The sequence below is a fragment of the Mus pahari genome, chromosome 12 (genome assembly GCF_900095145.1).
Source record: "Mus pahari chromosome 12, PAHARI_EIJ_v1.1, whole genome shotgun sequence".
Lineage (NCBI taxonomy): Eukaryota > Metazoa > Chordata > Mammalia > Rodentia > Muridae > Mus > Mus pahari.
The window spans coordinates 2,737,083-2,758,342 of NC_034601.1; the positions used below are offsets into that span (position 1 = coordinate 2,737,083).

A 21,260-nucleotide genomic window follows, 5' to 3' on the forward strand; every position below is an offset into this window, starting at 1 on the left:
CCTCCTCCTCCTCCTCCTCCTCCTCCTTCTTCTTCTTCTTCTTCTTACCTCTATAAACTTCCTGAGACCTAAGATGGCCATGAAATGTATTTTAAAATATGAATTTATATATTCTTCTCTCATGTGTTACATGCCAACCACAGTTTTGAGGTTTCCCCTCCCCACTCTCCTGGTTTCCCACCCCTTCTTCCCTGGATTTCCAGACCCACTCCTCCATTTTCGTTCAGGAAAGAGCAGGTCTCCCAGGAATATCAACCAAAACATCCAAGTCACTGCGCCTGGGGTTTCAAGGAGCTCGCTGAGAACTCTGCCATCCGTTTAGCTGTGGTTAGCTGTGACTTTGTGTACGCTGTGCTGATCTCTGCTCTCTTCCCCTACTCTTTATTGACTTGCTGCCCTCTTGCTGAAGGCCCACCCTCCTTGCTAGAGTTCAAATAAAACCCCATCTGGGCTCCTCCATTGGCTGTGCTTCATCACCCCAGGAGCCCATCATGCAGTCTGGACCATCCTGAGGACTCAGCTCAGGGCCACTTCCTCTGATTGAAACCTGAGGCTCCTGCACTCAGCTTTGCACATGCTACCCAAGTAGTTTTATCACGGCAGTGCATAGCTTCTTCCAGGTACATTTACCCATCTTCCTTTTGTATTTTTCCTTTGTCCCCAGAATAAGAGCATTGTCAAGACAGGTTCTTCCTTGTGTTTTATACACTATTGGGTCCTTTGTATCTAGAACCTGGCCTGATATGAGTGGGTACTAAATATCTCTCTTTTGTTTTTTTACATGTATTCACTCATTCCATGTGTGTGAGGGCAAGTACATGCCATTGAATATCGGTACATGTCAAAGGAGAGCTTATTGGAGCTGAACTTCTCCTAATAAGTGTATCCTGGTGATTTAATGAGTTTGTTAGACTGGCACAGATGTCTTTATTTAATGATCCATCATTTGAACCCTGAATCTTTTGCATAAAAAGTCACTTCCATAATTTTTTGTGTGAATGTGTCTTTTCTTCTATCTAGCAAGTTATTTAAAGTTAGTTTTCACCTTTGTATGAGAAAAAAACAACAAAAAATATTAGATGTACGTACTGGCTGGTTTTGTGTGTCAACTTGACACAAGCTGGAGTTATTACAGAGAAAGGAGCTTCAGTTGGGGAAGTGCCTCCATGAGATCCAGCTGTGGGGCATTTTCTCAATTAGTGATCAAGGGTGGGAGGGCCCATTATGGGTAGTGGCATCCCTGGGCTGGTCATCTTGATTTCTATAAGAGAGCAGGCTGAGCAAGCCAGGGGAAGCAAGCCAGTAAGAAACATCCCTCCATGGCCTCTGCATCAGCTCCTGCTTTCTGACCTTCTTGAATTCCAGTCCTGACTTCCTTTGGTGATGAACAGCAACATGGAAGTGTAAGCTGAATAAACCCTTTCCTCCCCAACTTGTTTCTTGGTCATGATGTTTGTACAGGAATAGAAACCCTGACTAAGACAATGTAGAAAGGCATTAAATATAGTGACTTTGTGACAGCTGAGTGAAGGATGGATAGATAAATGAATGAGTGGTTGAGTGCATAGATGGATGGGTGGGTGTGTGGGCAGGCAACCATGGTGCTAGATGGACAGGTAGAAGTGTCAATGGATAGATGAAAACATGGATGGAATGATAGATGAATGGATAGATGGATGAACATATGCATGTATGAATTTATGCATGTATGTGTGACTGTATATAAGGATAGATGGATGGATGAATGAAAAAATGTATAGATAGGTACATTGATGAGTAGGTGGCCAGGCAGGCAGACTGACAGCTAAATGGGTCATGGGTAAATGGATAAAAGTATAGTTGGGAAGTAGATCGACTGATAGTTAGATGGATAAAAGGAGAGATGGATGAGTCGTTAGATAGATTGAGGGATGGGTAGATATAGGCAGACTGATGGACTGATGGACAGGTGGTGGGTTGGATGGGTGGATGGACGCGTTGATGGTTGGCAGGATGAGCATATAGATGGTTGGACAGAGAGATGAATAGGAAGGTGGCTGAATGAGCAAAAACAACTACCTGGTGATGGCTTGTTTTGAAGCCAGATATATTTGCACGTGACAAGTGTAGGAGAGTACATTAAGTCTACTTTAACAGTTCCTTTTCACACAAATAAAGTCACTGGGAGGTGGGAGAGATAATTTTCCTGGCGCTCAGTTTCTCTTTACTGCTCTCTGACCCGTAGCCCTCAGGTTCACCCCTCATCTGTCTGTAAGAAAGCCTCCTTACAACACTCATATGCCTCCAACGCAAACACCACCATGCACACCTCCAAAACCACCATAAAGGGCAGTGACTCGAGAAGGAGCTGCTAAGAGCTGCTGGGAGTGTCATCCTTTATTAATATAAAGGGCACCTCAGCAGCACCACAGAAGGTCCTCCAAGTACAAGCCTGACGCCTGTTCTTTCTTCTCCTCCAGGATATCAAAGCCGACTGCAATAACTGCGCGCAGACAGAGGACAGAAAGGTAAGTCCATATATCTTGCCTTTCTGGTTTCAAACACAGTACGGATGTTGTAATGGCAGCCTGGGACACCTCACCAGACCACGCTCTGGATGTGACTTGCGCATTGACACAAGCAGACCGACACCTTAAACTGTCCATGATTTTATTCCCCTACAGTCTGTGTTGTTTCTAATAGCTGCAGAGGGGAGAGTGTGTGCAGTCTGATTGGGTTTTACAAGAAAGTGTACCTGTGGTTTTATTTTACTATCCTTCTTTTCAGAAAAAGATAGCTTATTGATGCTTCCTATCACAATTTAAATGAATGTGGTTAATGCTTGATGTGTGTGCCATATGTTATGTATCATATATACCATAATATAACATTACATGAATTATAGAATGATGATGTCTAGAATCTGAAAATATAGCTATGTGTATCTGATCCGTGTGTATCTACTTGAAAGTGAGCTTGCCTTAGTTTCCTTCAGGATCTATCCACATAAGCAGCGACTTCCTATCTTAGATGGGAGACCAGTGGAAAGTTACCTAGCGGATATATGGGGTTTCCTCCCATTTAATTTGTTCGTTAGCTTTGGACCCCTCAGGAGAAGCAACTGTCAGATCATTGTTCTCAGTCTCTCCTTATTAGCAAAAGTTCAAAGAAGTTTCTACGACAAAGCACAACGGAATACAAAGGAGGTGCAGATGCAAGAACATGGGGCACGGGCCTCATAGTTACTCCTGACATTATCTATGGGTTTAGGACAGTGTCTCAGTGCAGTGGCACCATTGTGGCCCTGTGTGGTCATTATCTCAACACAAGGTTTTGAGCCATAATTTCATGATGGCCAGGACATCCGCTGATTGATGTGTCAGATGACTCCACAGAAAAGGACTTGCTTGTAAATATAAAGCAATCACCTGCACAGTTTTAGGGAGTGTTCATCATAGCAGTTCATGTTTATACTACAGCTTTGCCTTAGCTGATTTCTGCTTCCATGCGAATGTGGAAGTATCACACGTGCTGTAAGAGAGCCTTCTGTTGAGCACATATGTGGACATCTATGGCTGGGACACAAGAACTTGCCACTTACGTGACACATACTCTCATAGACGTTCCCTTCCGGCTTGTCCCTTTTCAGCTGTTGATCCCATATCACTGTGCTCAGAAAGCTGGCTGCCAAATTCAGGTGCTCTGCTTTTCCTTGAAAAGTTTATGATGTCCACAAGTATATTTATATCTGGTATAATTTTTAAGAGATGAATTCCTGATAGAGTTTGAAAGGCTACCAGAGTAGTAGGTGCTGAAGGAATAACTTCAGCTCTATCATTAACAAGATAAATGGGCTGGAATATGTTCTGAGATTTCTAAGCCACCCTGGCTCTGTTCCACCTGCCCTTTCTGTCTGTGGTCTGTCTATCCATCACCAACACCTGGCTCTATGACTTATCTGTGATGCGTACTGAGGGAGGAAGTTGTACAGGGTTATTCTCTACATAGTTTCAATTCTTCTGGAGAAAGGAAAACACATGCACATGTGTGTTCACACACATACACACATTTGTGCACACATGCACATGCATGCACACAGGCGCACACACACAGGCCTACATCCCCATGTGTGCGTGCTACACACAATCTTTTCTCGTCACACAGGCTTGGCTTACGTTGGAAATGTTCAATAAAGCGTCTCTGAAAGGTTTTTCACTTGTTCCCTGACACTGAGCTGACATGACTGATTTGCAAGTGAACCCAAGTGTTGCAGCAGCTAGTGATGTGTCTTCCTGATGTGCACAAACAGAACCCTGCTCAGTCTACCTTTCCTTGGCTGAGGATGTTGTATCTCCTGGAGTTCTTTCCCTCCATGTAAAACTCGTAATCAATTTCTAAGTGTCCCAAAGGGAAGCACCTCCAGCCTCATCAGAAAAGCTCATGTCCTGTAGACACTCTGCCGGAGACACAGCCTGCGACCACTCAGGGAGATGGCTGCGGTGACCCCTGAAGTGACTATCATTTGTGTCTAAGAATGCATCACAGCCTGTCTGCTACTATGAAGTATAACTTGTTACCAGGATTTATACATTTGAAGAGATGGACCTTCTTCTGTTGTGTGCATGTGTCCCTCTGTTCCTTTCTCTGTAACCTAAATGCTTCAGAAAAGATTGGTAATTTAATAAAGTGGGACTAAATGGCAGGAGATGACAGAGGTGCCACAATAATACGTAAACCTGCCTCAGAAGCAGTGGTCCCCTTGAACCCGTGTGGATTTTTACAACTGAGGGTTTTGGATGGAGGCTTGGCAAGCTTTTCTCTAAAGCAAAGCTCCTGTTAGTGGAGAAAGCTGGACAGTGCCCTCCCAGAGCCCTGCTCCCAACCCCGCCTCTGCTGGACAGTGCCCTCCCNNNCCCNCCCCCCANCCCCGCCTCTGCTGGACAGTGCCCTCCCAGCCCCACCCCCACCGCCTCTTCAAGAGCTAGCAGCATCCAAACATAACTTTGATTTTCTTTTCAACTTTGTCATTTTTGCTTTTTGTTTTTAAACCTTCCTTTGTTTTCTCTCTTCCTGCATGCTCTGCCCCTCCATCTGCACCTTTGTCTGTATACCTCGTTGCATTTCTCACTGGTAGAATTTTTTTTTTTTATTTTAATATCAACACTTCAGTACAGTTCTGCTCCTGCTGTCCTATTCCTTGTGTGCCCCCCTTCTTGATAGTGCCTCATGTAGACCAGGCTGGTCTCATACTTGATGTGTAGCCGGAGATGACCTTGAACTTCATTTTCTCTGGCCTCTACCTCTGAAGCACTTGAATTTTAGACTTATGTCACCTTAGCCTAATCACGTGGCATGAGGGATCCAGCTCAGGGATTTGTGCATGCCAAGCAAGCACCCTACCGGATGAGTCACACACCCAGACCTTGTGCTTCCAATGTCATGCCTCGCTTTGCTCCTTTTGACTAGATTGTGATGCTTATTTGGAAATGAGGCCTTGCCCTGTTGTATCCTGGGATGACTGGAAGAACCATGACAGTCCCCACTCAGTCAAAACTCCCTGGGAGGTGTTTTTATTTTTGCATTTTATTTTATCTATTATATACATACATACTCTCTCTCTCCCTCTCTCTCTCTCTCTCTCTCTCTATATATATATATATATATATGTATATATATATACGTATATATATATGTATATATATATATACATATATATATAGTGTATGTGTGTGTGTGTGTGTGTGTGTGTGTGTGTGTGTGTCACAGCACACTTGTAAGGTCAGAGGACAACTTTTAGGAGTTGGTTCTCTATTTTGAGCATCTCAGAGACTTAGTGACCCCCAAAGAAGACTCAACAGATCAAGAAGACATTCATTGTCTCTCCTGTTCTCCTGTATCTTGGCTGTCTGGTTTCTTTTGGGACAACAGAAAGCTCACTGTCATGTGGGAAACCTCACCTTGTTGTTTATGGGAAATTTCTTGGTGGATACCAAGATTGTGATTAGATGAATTAGCAGAGCTCCTGAGACTATACCCACATCAGAAAAGGGTCCTTCCATCTCCTTTGATCTCCTGGAAGATGCCACTGGAACATATTACAGGCATGTGGAGGTTGGTACCCTGCTACTTGATACTGGACTGTAGGTGATGCCTCCCCAGTCATAAGACTAATGTGGATTCAGCAAAGCGATGGGAGGTAACCCATCACCCCGCATCCATGCCTGACTGTGTACAGCTGCACAAGCATGACATTACAGCACCTGTATTCCTGCTCAGGGAACTGACACATTTGAATTTGTTTTTATTTGTGGTGTAAAATCCATCTGAATTTCAAACTATGATGAGGACGGTGATTCTGGTGATGAGCACAGAGGCTTGCACATCAGTCAAGGAGAGTCTGTCAGGAGAAGACAAGAGCCCATTTGTCAAAGGCTGTAAACACAGGCAGGCGTTCCACTTCCCACTTTGTACCTTGCCTGGAACAGCTAAACAGCTCCAGATCTGCCAGAAAATTGTACAGAAGAGTTTGGGTGATTCTGAAACTTATAGCTCAAGTTTCCTTTGTATGGGCTTGAAGGTGTGATGGTTAGAGACATTGACCTATTTTGCTTAATGCTATGCACTCAGACTATATCTTTGGCCAGCACTTGCACTGTGAGAGAGACAGGTAGTCTTGAAGAACTGTATCAACAGGTATGGGGGGCCCATTTCTGTCCTGTAGTGGAAATAGATCAAAGCCCCAAAGGTTAAGGTTTCTTGGGTCTTAACCCATGCTGGGATGACCTTTTTGCTGATGCAGTGGGTTCTGAGTCATCTATACCCCTATAAGTAACTCCTCACTAATTCTCCATGAATAAGCCTGACAAGCCCTTTGCTTCTCCTTGTTATATTTCAGTCAAATTATTTATTTGGTCTGTTATTGTGTTCTATCTAGGTTTAGCAGATGTTTGTCCACATTTTTCCACAGAAAGCCACACAACAGATGGGATCCTAGAATGGATACAAAGATAGATATCTGTGGCAAACATCATAACAAATGGTGGTCCTAAAACTGGGGCTCAGGATACAACAGAAAACAGGGCTTGAGCTTGAAGATGAGATGGAAAATAGGTCAGGGCCGCCTAAGGAAGTCCAATAAGCACAAGAGTACCACAAACCTTTGAACCCTTGAATGGAACAGAAATCCATGTTACGTGGAATCTCATAAAGTCTTACAGAGGGGTCAGAGAATTAAGCATAGTCACATGGCCAAATGGTGTCTATCTGTTTGCTGTTTCTACTTGTTCAGGACTTTTTCAGCTCAGTCATGATCTTGCCATCTACATATCCTCTGTGTCCCCTGGCTTGTCTGATCATTCACATTTTGCATCTCAGGTTGGTTCTCCAAGGCTGTGACTTGACCTCAGCCACCATTGCTGTCATCCATAGCTTATTCCAAATGGATACAGCCTCATTTATAAATAATCATTGATACAGCAGCTACAGCATCTCATGGATCCCAGACTGCTTTGGAACTCACAATGGAGCCAGATACAGTCCTGAACTCCTGACCCACCTGTGTCTATCCCTTCAATGCTGGAATTACAGGTGTGTGCCATCGTACTAGGTTTATATACTACTGGATTTCTAACCCAGAACTTCAAGTATTCTAGGCATATCTATATACATATCTACCAGCTGATCCTCATCTCCAGTCCTGTAAATTATTTTTCTTAAGAGGAAAAAAAACCAGTTAATTACATCACCATCTAGTTGACACATAGAGAATGTCATAGGCAGTTTTTAGTGCTTCATATTTAATCTCTTATCAAACATTTGCCAAGAGCCTTGTGGCCCGATAATTATGTTCCTGAATGAAACAAATCACAGCATGGGGTTAGTAAACATTCCTCAAATCCCTCAGATCATACAGGGAGAGGTGGGTTTCAGCACAGGGAGTGTGCCATTGACTGTAGACCACTGGGATGTACTTCTTATTATACAATCCTGTGGGGAAAGTAAGTCAAACAAAATCAGTGCATACCACTCAAAATTTCACTCCTAGTGTATGAGTAGCTTCCACATGTGAGATCCTTCACAGAGACTCTCAACAGAGCAGAAATAGCTGGCGCCAATACAAAACAATCCTCTATGACACCTTCCTTTGCCTGGTTTCCTCTCATTTCCTCACACCAAGGTATTGTCTCAGTCCTTAATCCATAGACACTTCAGGCTCTTTGGGATGGATGGTCACTGCCAGAGTTTGCCATTCCAGTCTGGCTGGGAATTAGTTGTGTAGATTAGAACATCTTCAAGCAGGGTGCCTTTTGGTGCCTGCCTTTAAAGTATGGGTTGTCTTAACTTTGAAAATGAGATGTTAGGGGGCATCTCTCTTTCATGTAATTTAGGAAAATTTGTGAAACTGATGGGGCTTCTACAGTGAGTTGTGGTATCAAGTTCCATTAATCTCTAATGGGTCAGAAACCCAAGTGTCAGATGATGAGGGGGCACTGGGCACTCCCTGCAATACTTCGATGTACTGCGTAGTGTGCAGCGGGGGGTGTGGAGTGAGCTGTCAGATACAGATACCTCTTGGCCTTGAAGCTGGTTGTGGGGAGCCAGTCCATAGAGTTGTGGTCTAGCAGAATGGCTATTAGCTTAGCTCAGGTTCTCAAATGCCGAGGTTTGAACACCAAGCCCAGCAGCTTCCTGGCTGTTTAATTCTTCAAGTGCCCACAAGCTCAAGTAACATGGAGATGAGACACTTCTGTGGTCCCCAAGGGCTTGGTGAGCTGACAAGCTTGAGGCTCTTGTTCTTTTGGCTGGGCATCGGGTTATGTTCCCAGAGTTCAAGTTGCCTTAATAGTTGATTAGGTTTTGTTGGAATTTTGAGACAGGGATTCTGACAGCCAGATCTGGTCTAAAACTTGTTCTTGTAACCCAGTCTTGCCTGGGACTCAAGCCCCTCCTCTTTCAGGCTTCAGAGTACCTGGGATTCCAAGTATGTACCACTGTCCAGCTTACTGTCCCTGCTTTCCTTCTGCATTTTAACATTGACTCAGTGTGTTACCCCTGTCATGAGACCAGAGAGGCTACATGTGGGACCTGTTAATAAACAGCAAAGTAAATAACAAAGCTTCCACAATATCTCAAGTCCCCAGTTACTGAGAAGTCAGGCATCTTGTGGATGTTTCTGGTCTGGATAAGGCTATGTGGAGAGGGTTGCTAACCGTAGATCGCTGAGGCTTCCATTCTGAGTGGTTATGGACTTACCAGAATGGCCCTGCTGATAACAGCAGACTGAAGGTGAGAAGTAGGCCTTCTGGGTGATTGATTAAGGATGCCAGCAGAGAGTAAAGGTATAGGGGCAGTGGTTTATGTGTTACAGATGGATTCATTCTTTGCCAGAACTAATGATGTATGATTGATTAATGATATCTCCAGAGGATAAAGGAATTGGAGCAACAATATATGTATTATGTATGTTTTTAAACACGAATGAGTGTACATTTTATTAGAGATGCCTACAGAGAATAAAAGGGATGATAGAAGTACTACATGTGCTATATATAGATTCTTCCTATCAAGCCTGTCAAACTATGACTGAAACAAATCCAAAGGCCCTGCACTTTTTGCCCAAGGTAGAGTAGAAAAGTCTTCTTCAAGCATGCACCCTTTTGAGCATGTCTACTTTTTCTTCCCATACTACAGACTTGTACCCAGTCAAAGCACTGAGGTTTTCATGAATAATGCATGGTTTAAAGATCTCACAAATAAAAGCCTTCTATCACGTATCCTTGCATAGACTCTGGAGAAGCCTGTTGTATTGATTCCACTTTGGTGATGAGCAATCTGATTTCAGCCTTGGATAAACAGAGCTGTTTTGATCTCTTAATTTTAAAGGCACAGTTTGTCTTCTTTCTGCAATTACATATTAACGGGGGCTCAGTCGCCTGCCTTTTAATACCATTAATTACAGCTATTGCTTTCATTTGTCATTTATTTTGCTTAAGAGAAGCGAGATTATCCCTTTGTATAATTTTTAGTGATGCCTTCTTTCTCTAAACTCTGAATTAAAATGTATTTAAGAAATGCTTAATTAAGTGCACGCTATTTTTTTTTTTTTTAGGACAGTTCTGCCATCTCTTCTTAATGGGAAAAAAAGACCAGTTGCTTTTTACATGACGGGCAGAGTGAGCGCTAATTAATTTTTCTTTCTGTTTTGTTGGTACATTTTATTATCCCAGTCTCGCTGTATGATTGGGTGTCTTCACATGTTAGATAGAAAGCACAGACTGTCCAAATGTGATTTATGTTGTCCTGGCGCTTCTGCAGAGTTCAGCTGAATTTTTTTTCCTGTTGATGAAGGTCAGGAACCTCTGAGATGATGCCATCCATCTCAGCAACTAGGTTGCTGAAATGAGTTTTGATGGGACCTCAGGCACCATCAGCAGAACTTGGCGGAAGGCTGGGGGAGGTGAGCCACTGGGATGCTGCATCTGTGCGCATGTACATGTGTGGCACATGCCTCCGAAGTTCTTATGGATAGCTGTAAACATCGACTTACCAGGCTTTCTCTGTTGGTATGCAATTGTTTTATCATCTTTCCAGATTTCTTGATGTATAGTTGTCAAATAAAAGTCTTTGTACACTTCAGGCATCAGCATATTTTATTGATATTCCTATGCGTTGTGAAGTAATTTTGTAAGCAATATAATTAATACATCCATCATATGATACTCTCTGTTTCTGTCCCTCTTTCTCCCTGTCTCTATCTCTGTGTTTATATATCTATCTGTCCATCTGTCCATCTGTCTGTCTGTGTCTATCTTTGTCTCCCTCCCCCATCCGTCTCCCTCTCTCCTTCTCTGTCTCTGTCTGTCTGTCTCCCTCTCCCCCCCCCCATCTTTGATCATTTTTCTTCTTGTAATATATCATGCTATAGAGTACAGACTACCCAGGAGTTTACAATCCTCCTGCTTCAGCCTCTCAAGGGCATGACTTACCAGCAAACAGCCATACTTAACTTCTGTTGGTTCATGTGGTGTGTGTGTGTGTGTGTGTGTGTGTGTGTGTGTGTGTGTGTGTGTAGGTAGGTGTTTGAGAAGAATATTTGAGATTATCTATTTCGTTTTAAATGAGGATTGTTTTCTTGAGGGGAGAGTATGCTCTAGAAGAGGACAAAATAAAGAGAAGGAAGGAAAAAGGAAGGCAGAGAGGAAGGAAATGAAGGCATCTAGTTTTACTTCTGACAGTAGCTTACACAGGTGCAAAATAGCTTCATGGACTGCAGATGGCCATGGATCAGACAGGGTGAGGTTTAGAGACACTGAATACATAAAGAAGAGGGAAGCAGGAATAGAGCTGCAGGCAGTGGCCAGAGCAGTAATGATTCAGTCCAAAAATCCCATGATAGAGGGCCATTTGCAGAAGCCAGGAAGACACAAAGAAAGATCAGCTCTCCTGGTGCCCTGGTTTTAGGCACTCAGGTTCCAGAATCGTAAGGAAATTCCCTGGGCTGTGATTATGATAATTTGTTGTAGCATCTCTGAGAAATTGCTACATTCTCTAGAGGAATAAAACAGCTTAGAAGATCAATCACGGACTTAGTATGAACACACTCACATGCATGTACAATAATGTACATGTATATGTACACTTCACACAAGTACACATGCTCTAGTAGTATGGATATATACATACTCACAGCAAATGTATGAACCACTTGTACACTCATGTCCACGTATCACACAGGTACACACCATATGTACACAAATGTATGTACTGCTGGGGACACATGCACATATGCACAGTGTATGCATTTACATGTACATACTATATACAAATGTTTCACACATGTTTCTATTTCAACTTGCCCATATTACAAAGGGCTTGGAGGACCCCTGAGTAAGGAGGAGGGTATTCTAGTCATGGCATCCTTGGACAGAGACCTGCCATGATTTAAAGGATCACATACCACCTCATATAAATTCCCTATAAATTCCAAGACGGTACTGCAATATAGGAAAAATGCCTACCCCATTTGGGAAAGGTCATGGGTCCTGGTCCAAACTATGCTCTCCATCATGAGTTATATTGCAGAAGGTTGTAGTAGCATTGCAGGGAGGCATACATAGGGTAGGAAGGGCCTGCTGGGGATTGATGCCCTATGAATGAAGAGACCTGGACTCTATCTAGATATCAGCTCACTGTTTTTTACACACCACATACATGCACGCACATGTATGTCTGGCATGTGGACAAAGAACAAAATCACACCATAAGGCATAAGGTGACTTTGACTACCCAGTGACACAGTTACTTTCTACATCAAAGTTTGCCTGACCAGACAGCAGCTAGTCCATTGCACATCCAGGCGTTCCCCAAATTTAGGACACATAACACACTTTACTTTATTTAAAAGTTCTTCTGTAATAAAGGGCCAATAGCAATGTGGACACTTTAAAAATGTAGACAGAAAATGAAGGGTTTCTATGGGGACTAGAATTTGATTATATTACCCTTAAATTCAAAATGGACTTATTGCCCCCAAAAGGCAATTGACATCAAAGACCCAAAAGAGAAAAATTTAAAGATCCAACATAAATTAAGAACTCCATACCACAAACATCAGGGAACTGGAATTAAATAAAAATTAGGCCTCAAGCAATGTATTGGCCCAGAAGTTCATTATACAGCCTAACCCTTTCAATCAAAAATCAAGTCTCATTAAAAGTCAGGCTTTGATTAGGGAAAGTTTGGACCACTCTAGCGCTAGATGGCTCAATCCATGGACAGACAGGCTATGGGAATCTTTATTTTCTTCACATAAAAGGTAGTGACCTATTTATCTTGTGACATTGAATGTGATTAATACAAAGTGACATCAAACAAGCAAACATTTGTCTACCAATGACTTTTGCCCATTAAATGGTGTGTACTTCTCTGTGTAGGTGTACAAGTATGTGTGCATGTGTGTGCAGAGGCCAGAGGCTGACACTCAAGTTCTTCCTCTATCTTTCTTCAGCTTGTTTTGGATCTAGGGTATCTCATGTAGCTAGGATCTCACTACTTTGACTAGAGTGGCTGACAAGCAATCCCCAGGGACCCTCCTGTCTCCACATCTCCAGTGAAGAGCTCACAGGTACAGCCTTCCACAACTGGCATTTTACATGGGCGGTGGAGAGTCTCATGTTTGTGAGACAAGCACTTTACCAACTGAACCATCTCCCCAGTTTCTAGTGGGGAGACTAATTTTATAATTATAAAATGATTTTTATAATTTTAGTGAAGAATTGTCATATGTTCCTGGACAGGTTGAGCATCATGTGACCAAACAGACCATAAGTTCTAGGTTGGTGCAGGAGATGTATGACACCAGCCATGCATTTCTCCCAGGAAAGGCAGGAAGAAGAAATGAAATTCACTTTATATAGGATATTTCCTTTTATCCTGTATATGTTAACTATGTAGTCTATATAAAAATTATTATACACTGGCTAAACACCCAGGTAGAATAAATAGGGAGAAAAGAGGAAGCCAAATATATACTAACATCCTTTCTCTGTGCTTCCCCGCTTGCTGTGAAGTACATACCTAGACTTATGGACTGAACCCTCAGACACCATTCGCTAAAATTAACCCTTCCTTCTTTAACTTGTTTATGGCAAGTGGTTTTATAATAATGAGAAGTCATAGGCATATAATAAATGATATCTTAATGTATGTTTTTTTTTTCTGCCAATTAAGACAAGTTTTTTTTTTTTTTTTTTTTTTTTTTTTTTTTTTTTTTTTTTTTTTAAGTAGCGCAGCAATAAAACAAAAAGATCCCTAGAGGTTTTTCTGATTACAAAGGAGTTTCTTATCTTTTGAGGAAAGATCCTAGACTAGCTTTTCCCTTAATGATGTACTTCTAATATAGACCATAACTAAGGTCCAAGATGCACAGAATGGACGGGAGGAATCCTTTAAGCCCTTTGTATTTCTGAGTAGAGGTTCCAACTGACTGAAGGCGGCTTGCACTTTCACATCTGAGCTCTGAACGGTAATCACTGCCCATGAATAGTTGATGGGGCTCACTGTGTAGCTCATCCAGAAGGCCAGCTGAAACCAGGTGACCCAATGGCTTATAGGGGTGCTCCCAAATGAAACCTAAGTCTTCCCTTCTCAAATGAAAGTGATTTGGGAGGTGCCACAGGGTGTGTTGTGGAGTGCAGCTGAATCACACAGCGAGAATATAATCTCCGTTTCAAACCATTCCCATTTCCCATGCGTCAGAATGAACAGCTCTCTGCATGTCGCTGTTCTGTCCCCAGCACTGCTCCCATGCTCGCTAATCTTTCTGAATAGAGAACCGAGCTTCCAGCAGGCAGAAGAGTAAGTGAGGATTTAATAAATGAGGAATAGTGCTGTTTTCAATTCATTTAATCCGAGAGTCTATTTGTGGAAGACGTGCAGTTTGATATTACCAGACAGTGTCCTAAAGTTTATTACAACAGAAAGGAAGCCATTGAGAGGAATGCAGTGAGCACAAGGCAAGGAGACCTGAGGGTAAGCCACTTTATGTCAGGGAGTGGAGCCACATGTTCCTGTCATGGAGGAGACAATGGAGGGGACATGTGTCTGTGCTTTTTTCAAGGCTCAGACTCAGTTTACCTTTGCAAGCCTCATAGTTATGCCAGGATCATGCTTTCTGCTGCATTCATTGAAAAAAATGTTTGTCCTTTTGTCTTATTTTCTTAAATTTATGGTTTTAGAATTTCCACACACAAGTGCAGAGTAATTGTATCATTTCTGGCCTCCATATTCTCTCTCTGACATCCAGTTCCTTCAGTGTTCTTCCTATTTCATCTAGACTGCATGACCTTTATATATATGTATATGTATGTGTATACATATATGTATACATATACATACATATATGCACACATATATAGGTGTGCATATAAATATACTGTATGTATATATACATATAGAAGTATAAATATATACATACACATATATACATGTGTGTATATATATGCGTGCAGGTATACATACAGATATACTGTATATATGTATGCGTGTGTTTATGGCTAGCTACTTAGCACTGGGAGTTTGTTCCTGAAGTAAACTGCTTTTGTGTCTTTCAGAAGCCATGGATTGCCTACAAATTTTCATCTAGGGGTAGACTTTGGAAATTTCCATGTTGGCATGTCAACTGGTGTGATTATTGGGCGGTTCTTCTTTATACAACCATAGTGTTGCGATCCCATGGCTGAAGCCTCCCTGCTATGTTCAGAGGACGCTGCGTAGCAACAGACTTCCAGGTTCTCTGGCTGTTAAAATATCTCTGTGCCCTCTGAGATTTTCCAGAGAGAGAGAGAGAGAGAGAGAGAGAGAGAGAGAGAGAGAGAGAGAGAGAGAGAGAAAACTAAAATCCTCTATTCAAACAAGCACTAACATCCCTCTCATAAAGCCACAGCTCTTAGCTCTCTACTTTCCTAGTTTTGTCTGGTGTACTCACAGAGCCCCTTAAAGCAATATTTTTATGTGAGTGACTAGGCTGGGTGGTTCAGAGTTTAGACTTTGGGCTAGGACATGGTTCAGTGCAATCCTTCATGGTGTTCAATTAAAGGCATTGTAGGAATCTGGTCTGTCTGCCCTGTGATATCCTCATGCAAAATATGGGGCTGAAGAGAAACACCACCTTAAACATTGGTTGGGGGAAAAAAAAGGTACAGATTGCAATTAGGGTGGAGTTTCCCATGTCCTCAGGGACTGATGAGACTGTAACTATGGCAACTGTTCCCTTCGTCTCTGCATCTTCTTTGACCTCTTCATGGATGAGGTGGTAGGTTCTCATTTGCAGTAACTATACATGTTGGGTTTTAGACTTTCTTTCTGCTTTCCAGTGTGCAAGTTAGATTTACCAGGAAATAGGCCATGGCAGGCACTATCTGATGAAAGCTCCTATCATTATAATCTAAATTGTTATGTCTATCAATCATTATAATCTACATTGTTATGTTTATCATTATAATCTACATTGTTATGTTTCCCCATGAAAGGTAGAAAGGACCAGCAAGTGGGCTGGACACACTGCTCAGTAAGTGTCTTCATATTAAAACTATATTCATATAATTATTGAAATATTTGTACATTTCTGAATGAACTGCCTGAATATTCTGGACCTTCATGGTGAGGGCAGAATTCAATCAGCTCCCATAAATACGTTACAATATAAATTCGGATGGAAATGTAGGCTGAATGGAACTTAGGGTCTTTTACTATAACTTACAGAAAATTTCAAATCTTTGTAGTAGTTTCAGAGTCAGCAAACCTCTGTTTTAACCCAACCTTGGTTAAAGCTCTTCATTGCCTTCAGGAAGATGCAGAGATGCAACCAGACATCACAGAAGCAGTGAACAGATCAAGTGTGTCATTGGCATGCTTTACAGAGAAGGGGTGCACATGCGTGCTTATCTTCCATCTCCATAAGATGTTCAGTAGGAAAACCCATCAAAATAACAAATTGCACTTATTTTCTTGGTTAAATATGTAAACAAACACAAACAAACAAACACTATGTAGGAGTAAGATGTGTCCTTTCTCTCCCCTCTCCATATTCAGGAACTAAAGCCAGTTTGCCACCTTTGTCTAGTAAATTAAATTTTTGGTGTTCACGTGATTATGTTAGTCCCATAGCTTATCTCTCTGTAATTCTGTCCTCATGGTTGAGGTGAATTAAGAGCACTGAGTGCCTGCTGCCTATAGCTATAGACCTTTGTTCTGAGCTAAGTTCCCGGATGCAGTTCTGAAAGCTGACCACAAGAGGCGCCCTTTCTGAGCACAGCTCCACTGTTCTCTGTTTAGACCTCAGCCCAAAACGATTGAAAAAGGTGCTTCATTTCTAAGAAAGGGAAAGATGGGAATTCGATGTTAATTAAACTGGACATACTTTTCATCTCTGTGTTTCAATTTCTAAGCTTGCCAGTGGGGACACGTGCATGGCAGAATTCCTGACCTCTACCCATGAGTGTCCTGTTGTCTTGAGACCCTCCTCCCCCAGATTGTTACGTTGGAATGTTCTACAATATAAAACAAAGCAGAATGAAGAAGGAAATGAAAGTAAGGAGACATAGGTCAGTTGGTAAAGTGCATGCCTGCCACATAAGCATGAGGACCTGGGTTTGAGCCGTAAAACCCACATACAAAGATAGTACGCGCATGGTAGTGCTGTCTTCTGCTCCCAGGCTACAGAGACAGAGGTCTGGTGCCTGGGTCTTGCTGGCCAGGCACTCCTGCAAGAACAAACAGCAAAGGCAGAGGAACATGAGTTATTCAGTAAAGCCACGCAAGCATGAGAGTCTGTGTCCCATTCCCGGCAGCAATGGGAGAGAGAGTGCCCTGTGTGAAGGTGAGCTCTGGGGAGAATCTGTGAGAGAATCTGGGCTTCGTGGCCAGCTCTCCTAAGCAAGTCAGGGAGGACAGGCCAAGTGAGAGACACTGGCTAAAAGACGCGCGTTGAAAAGCTAGAGAAAAGAGACAAAGAGAGAGCTAGCAAGGACCTCTGGCTTCCATGTGCATGTGCACCTATGCGCATGCATGTCTACACACATACACACATGTACACACAAGATCACACAGACCGGGAGTTTTTAAAAAGCTACCAAGAAAATGCTTTTGTAAAGTAAAAGAGACAAAAGGGGCCGAGCTAAAGACAGTGCTGGGATTAATACTGTGAAGGCTTTAAGTGTCCTTTGTGACGTGATGATGCTGAGCACCAGGATAAACCTTCTATAAAGTTCATTTTAAGCATGATAATTAAGTTGCAGTTATGCATAAATCTGTCATTAGAAAACTATTCTGAGATGCTGAGGGTATATATAGCTATAGCCTGTTGTAAACTGGGATCGCACAAGACCAAACCATTCACACACACACACACACACACACACACACACACACACACACACACTGTGTGTGTATGCATATGTACATATATATATATATATAATGTGTCACTTGTGGAAAAGATTTTTGTACATATTGTGCCATGTGAATTACTTTGAAGATAGTTCATGCTGTAGACCTCAAATTAATGTATGTTAGGGAGTATTAGAGATATTTTACATTTACTTACACTCACATATATACACATACACAGAGAGAGTTGAGAGGGAGAGGGAGAGGGAGAGGGAGAGGGAGAGGGAGAGGGAGGAGAACTTGCACTTTTCTCTTGTGGGCATCAAACTCTCCTGAATCCTGAGCAGCAATCACACTTAGGCGGCTTGGTAGCAAGGGCCTTACCTGCCTCTCCCCAGGGGCTTGGAGTAATGGTTTGTGCTCCCATGACTTGCTGGAATCATTTTAAATCACAAAGCCACCGATAGGGATGTCTAGGGTCCTGAACAGAACCTTCTCAACCCCTGCACTGCTGGCTGTCTTCAGAGCTGGATTGGGTGGCTTTCTGGTGGGTGGATAAAGTCAGCACTGTTCCTTGTCAAGACAGCAGACAAATGGGGACAGAATCTGGTCTTGCACAGCTACAGGGACATTAGCTGTACACTCATAGCTCAAGTGGTGGGGCCACATGTCTTTTTTTTTTTTAACTTTTTTTTTTTTTAATGTTGGTATCAGGATTCAAACTCAGGTCTTCATGTTTCTGGTTTTTTTTTTTTTACAGATTTATTTATTTATTATATGTAAGTACACTGTAGCTGTCTTCAGACACTCCAGAAGAGGGCGTCAGATCTTGTTAGGGATGGTTGTGAGCCACCATGTGGTTGCTGGGATTTGAACTCCGGACCTTCAGAAGAGCAGTCGGGTGCTCTTACCCACTGAGCCATCTCACCAGCCCAAGGGGCCACATGTCTTTATACTCTTCTTTTTTGTTGTGCTGGGTATAGAAGCCATTACCCCCAACCCTAGCCCCTCACTGGGGAACTCTAGGCAGGGGCTCCACTTCTAGCCACACCCTAACCCCCTCACTGGGAAGGACCCATTTAAATTTCTTTGTGACAACTTGATCTCTCTTTTTTTTTTTTTNGAGAGGGAGAGGGAGAGGGAGAGGGAGAGGGAGAGGGAGAGGGAGAGAGTGACATATATGTGAGATGATGCTGGTCATTATTATTGACAAACCTGTGGTGGGCCCTTTAAATGTCTGGTTTTTAATTTGTGCAGTGCAGAAGTAGTTGAATTTCCTTATGGCCTTCGGGGCTGTTTTAATGTTTTCATAGCTTTACTTTAGGTTCTGAATCTAAACACACCTGGGCATGTGCATGCTAATTATCTTCAGCATAGAGCAGGTGGGCTGCTGGTGTCTTGGCTCAATCAGCCAGTAGGTGGCAGTGTGCAACCAAGAAACATTGCCTGGCTGCAGACACACTATTTTAATTAGCTAAAAGGAAAACAGGTAAGGCTTCACAGATCGTTTATTTATTTATTTGTTTGTTTATTTATTTATTTATTTTAATTTGCCTGAGAAGCCACTGAGGGCAGATGGTTTCCCCTCCCTCCTCTCAGCTTAAGTATCAGAGGAGAAGGAATATCAAAAGGCAATCAATTGCTGGCCTGGGCCAACCCCCTGAACTTTAGTCCTGCAAACATCATCAGCCCTGTGCCATCTTCGAAATTGCTGCAGTGGAAGGAAGCGTGGAGCTATCAATTACTTCTGGGGCTGCAATGACCTCTGTCCTTGAAAAGCAAGCCTGCTGACTCTGTGGATGAGATAAAGGGCCGTTGTGGAGGCTGGGGGCGGGCTTCTCTATTGGTGTCCTAGAAGTTGATTGAGGGCCCCGGAGAAAGAAATGGAAGACCAGCTTAAGTAGTACGTGATGGCCAAGCCCCCTGAAATGAATTACCATGAGCCGTCCAGCACAATAACTGCATCACGGAGGCCGCAGAAGTAGCCTTTCTTGTGGAAGCAGAAGCCTCCCTTAGAAGGCCATCTCTCCTGGAGCTGTTCACTTTGTCTTTTGAGAGGAGACGCTGAATGGCAGGGGAGATGCTAGGCGGTCTGCGTGTATTAAGCACACGTTAGATCATTGTTGATTTTTTTGGTGTAGTCTCCGCATTAACCAGTGCAAAAGGGTAGTATCAATACTACCTGGACAAAGAAAAACCGTGAGTGTAATTAGGAAAGTGGGAGTGGCTCAGTCTGGAAAGAACTTGCTTTGAAATCACAAGGACCTAAGCTAAATCCCCCTCAATGCTGAGGCTACACCCAACCATTCTGAGGTCACACCCAACCATGTTAAACTCCTGCCCAACCACAGCTGGCATGGTAGTGTGGTGGTGCACACTTGTAACTCCAAGGATCTCTGAGTCTCGCTGGCCAGGGAATATTCTAATATAGGCTAGCGACAGACATTGCTCAAAGACGGCCCTGAGGATGACACCTGAGGTTGCCTTTTGACCTCCACAGGAATGCACAAACATGACAACGCATGCACACACACACACACACACACACACACACACACTCACACACACACACACAAACTTGCACGCATGAAAGAGGGCCTTTATCATCTGAAGTACCATGGATAGATCAGGACATTATAGACCAGGAGATATAAACCAGGCACAAACCCGAAACACTGCTGGTTGGTGCCACATATGGGATGCATCAGAGCTGACATTCTACTGGGAAGACATGGACAAGATTGGAAAGGAACCCTGGTTCGTTGATCAATTTTAGCATTTTAGGTAAATAAAAGAATGTCCAAAGATTATTTTGAGTAAGTGAACTAAAGTCACGAACTTTCTTTTTCTTCTTTATTTTTAATTTTTTAAATCACTCTTACAGTAACCTAATCCCAGATATTTTCTCATGAAATAAAAGCCATCCTTGTTCATACCAGAACATGTCAAACATACTGAAACATAAAAGACAAGTGTTTGCATGTTGGTCTCACTATCCAAGAGTTACTATTTTAAGGCAGACATAAGGACACAGACTCCACACCCCAGCACCTGGGTAGTTCACACAGGGAGATGGAAGTGTAAGGCCAACTTGGGCTCCAAAGTGACTTCCAGGCCAGCGGTTGGCTTGGCTACTTTCTACTGCTTTAGCAAGGTAATGTATAAAAGAAAACGAAGAAAACATTTGATTTTGAGGCTCACGGTTTTACAGGGCAGTAGAGGCCATGATCATCATGGTGGGTAGAATGTAAGCAGAGAGGCAGGCATGGCACTGGAGCACCAGCTAAGAGCTTACATCTGACCCACAAGGCAGAGAGAGAGAGAGAGAGAGAGAGAGAGAGAGAGAGAGAGAGAGAGAGAGAGAGAGAACAGCAGAAAACAAAGAGCAGACCCTC

The 21,260-nt window shown here is 42.8% G+C and overlaps 1 protein-coding gene across 22 annotated transcripts in view; it reads left to right on the forward strand.

Annotated features, from left to right (window-relative positions):
- Positions 1-21,260, forward strand: part of Rbfox1 (RNA binding fox-1 homolog 1) — a 1,661,838-nt gene that overhangs the window by 729,660 nt on the left and 910,918 nt on the right. For all 22 annotated transcript variants that reach the window (XM_029544519.1, XM_029544538.1, XM_021209994.2 and 19 more), the window contains one exon: positions 2,460-2,507. Coding sequence is in view for 13 of the 22 variants with exons in the window: in XM_029544510.1 (XP_029400370.1) it covers positions 2,460-2,507 (48 nt within the window). In the remaining 9 variants the exon portion in view is untranslated. The remainder of the gene's footprint in view (positions 1-2,459; positions 2,508-21,260) is intronic.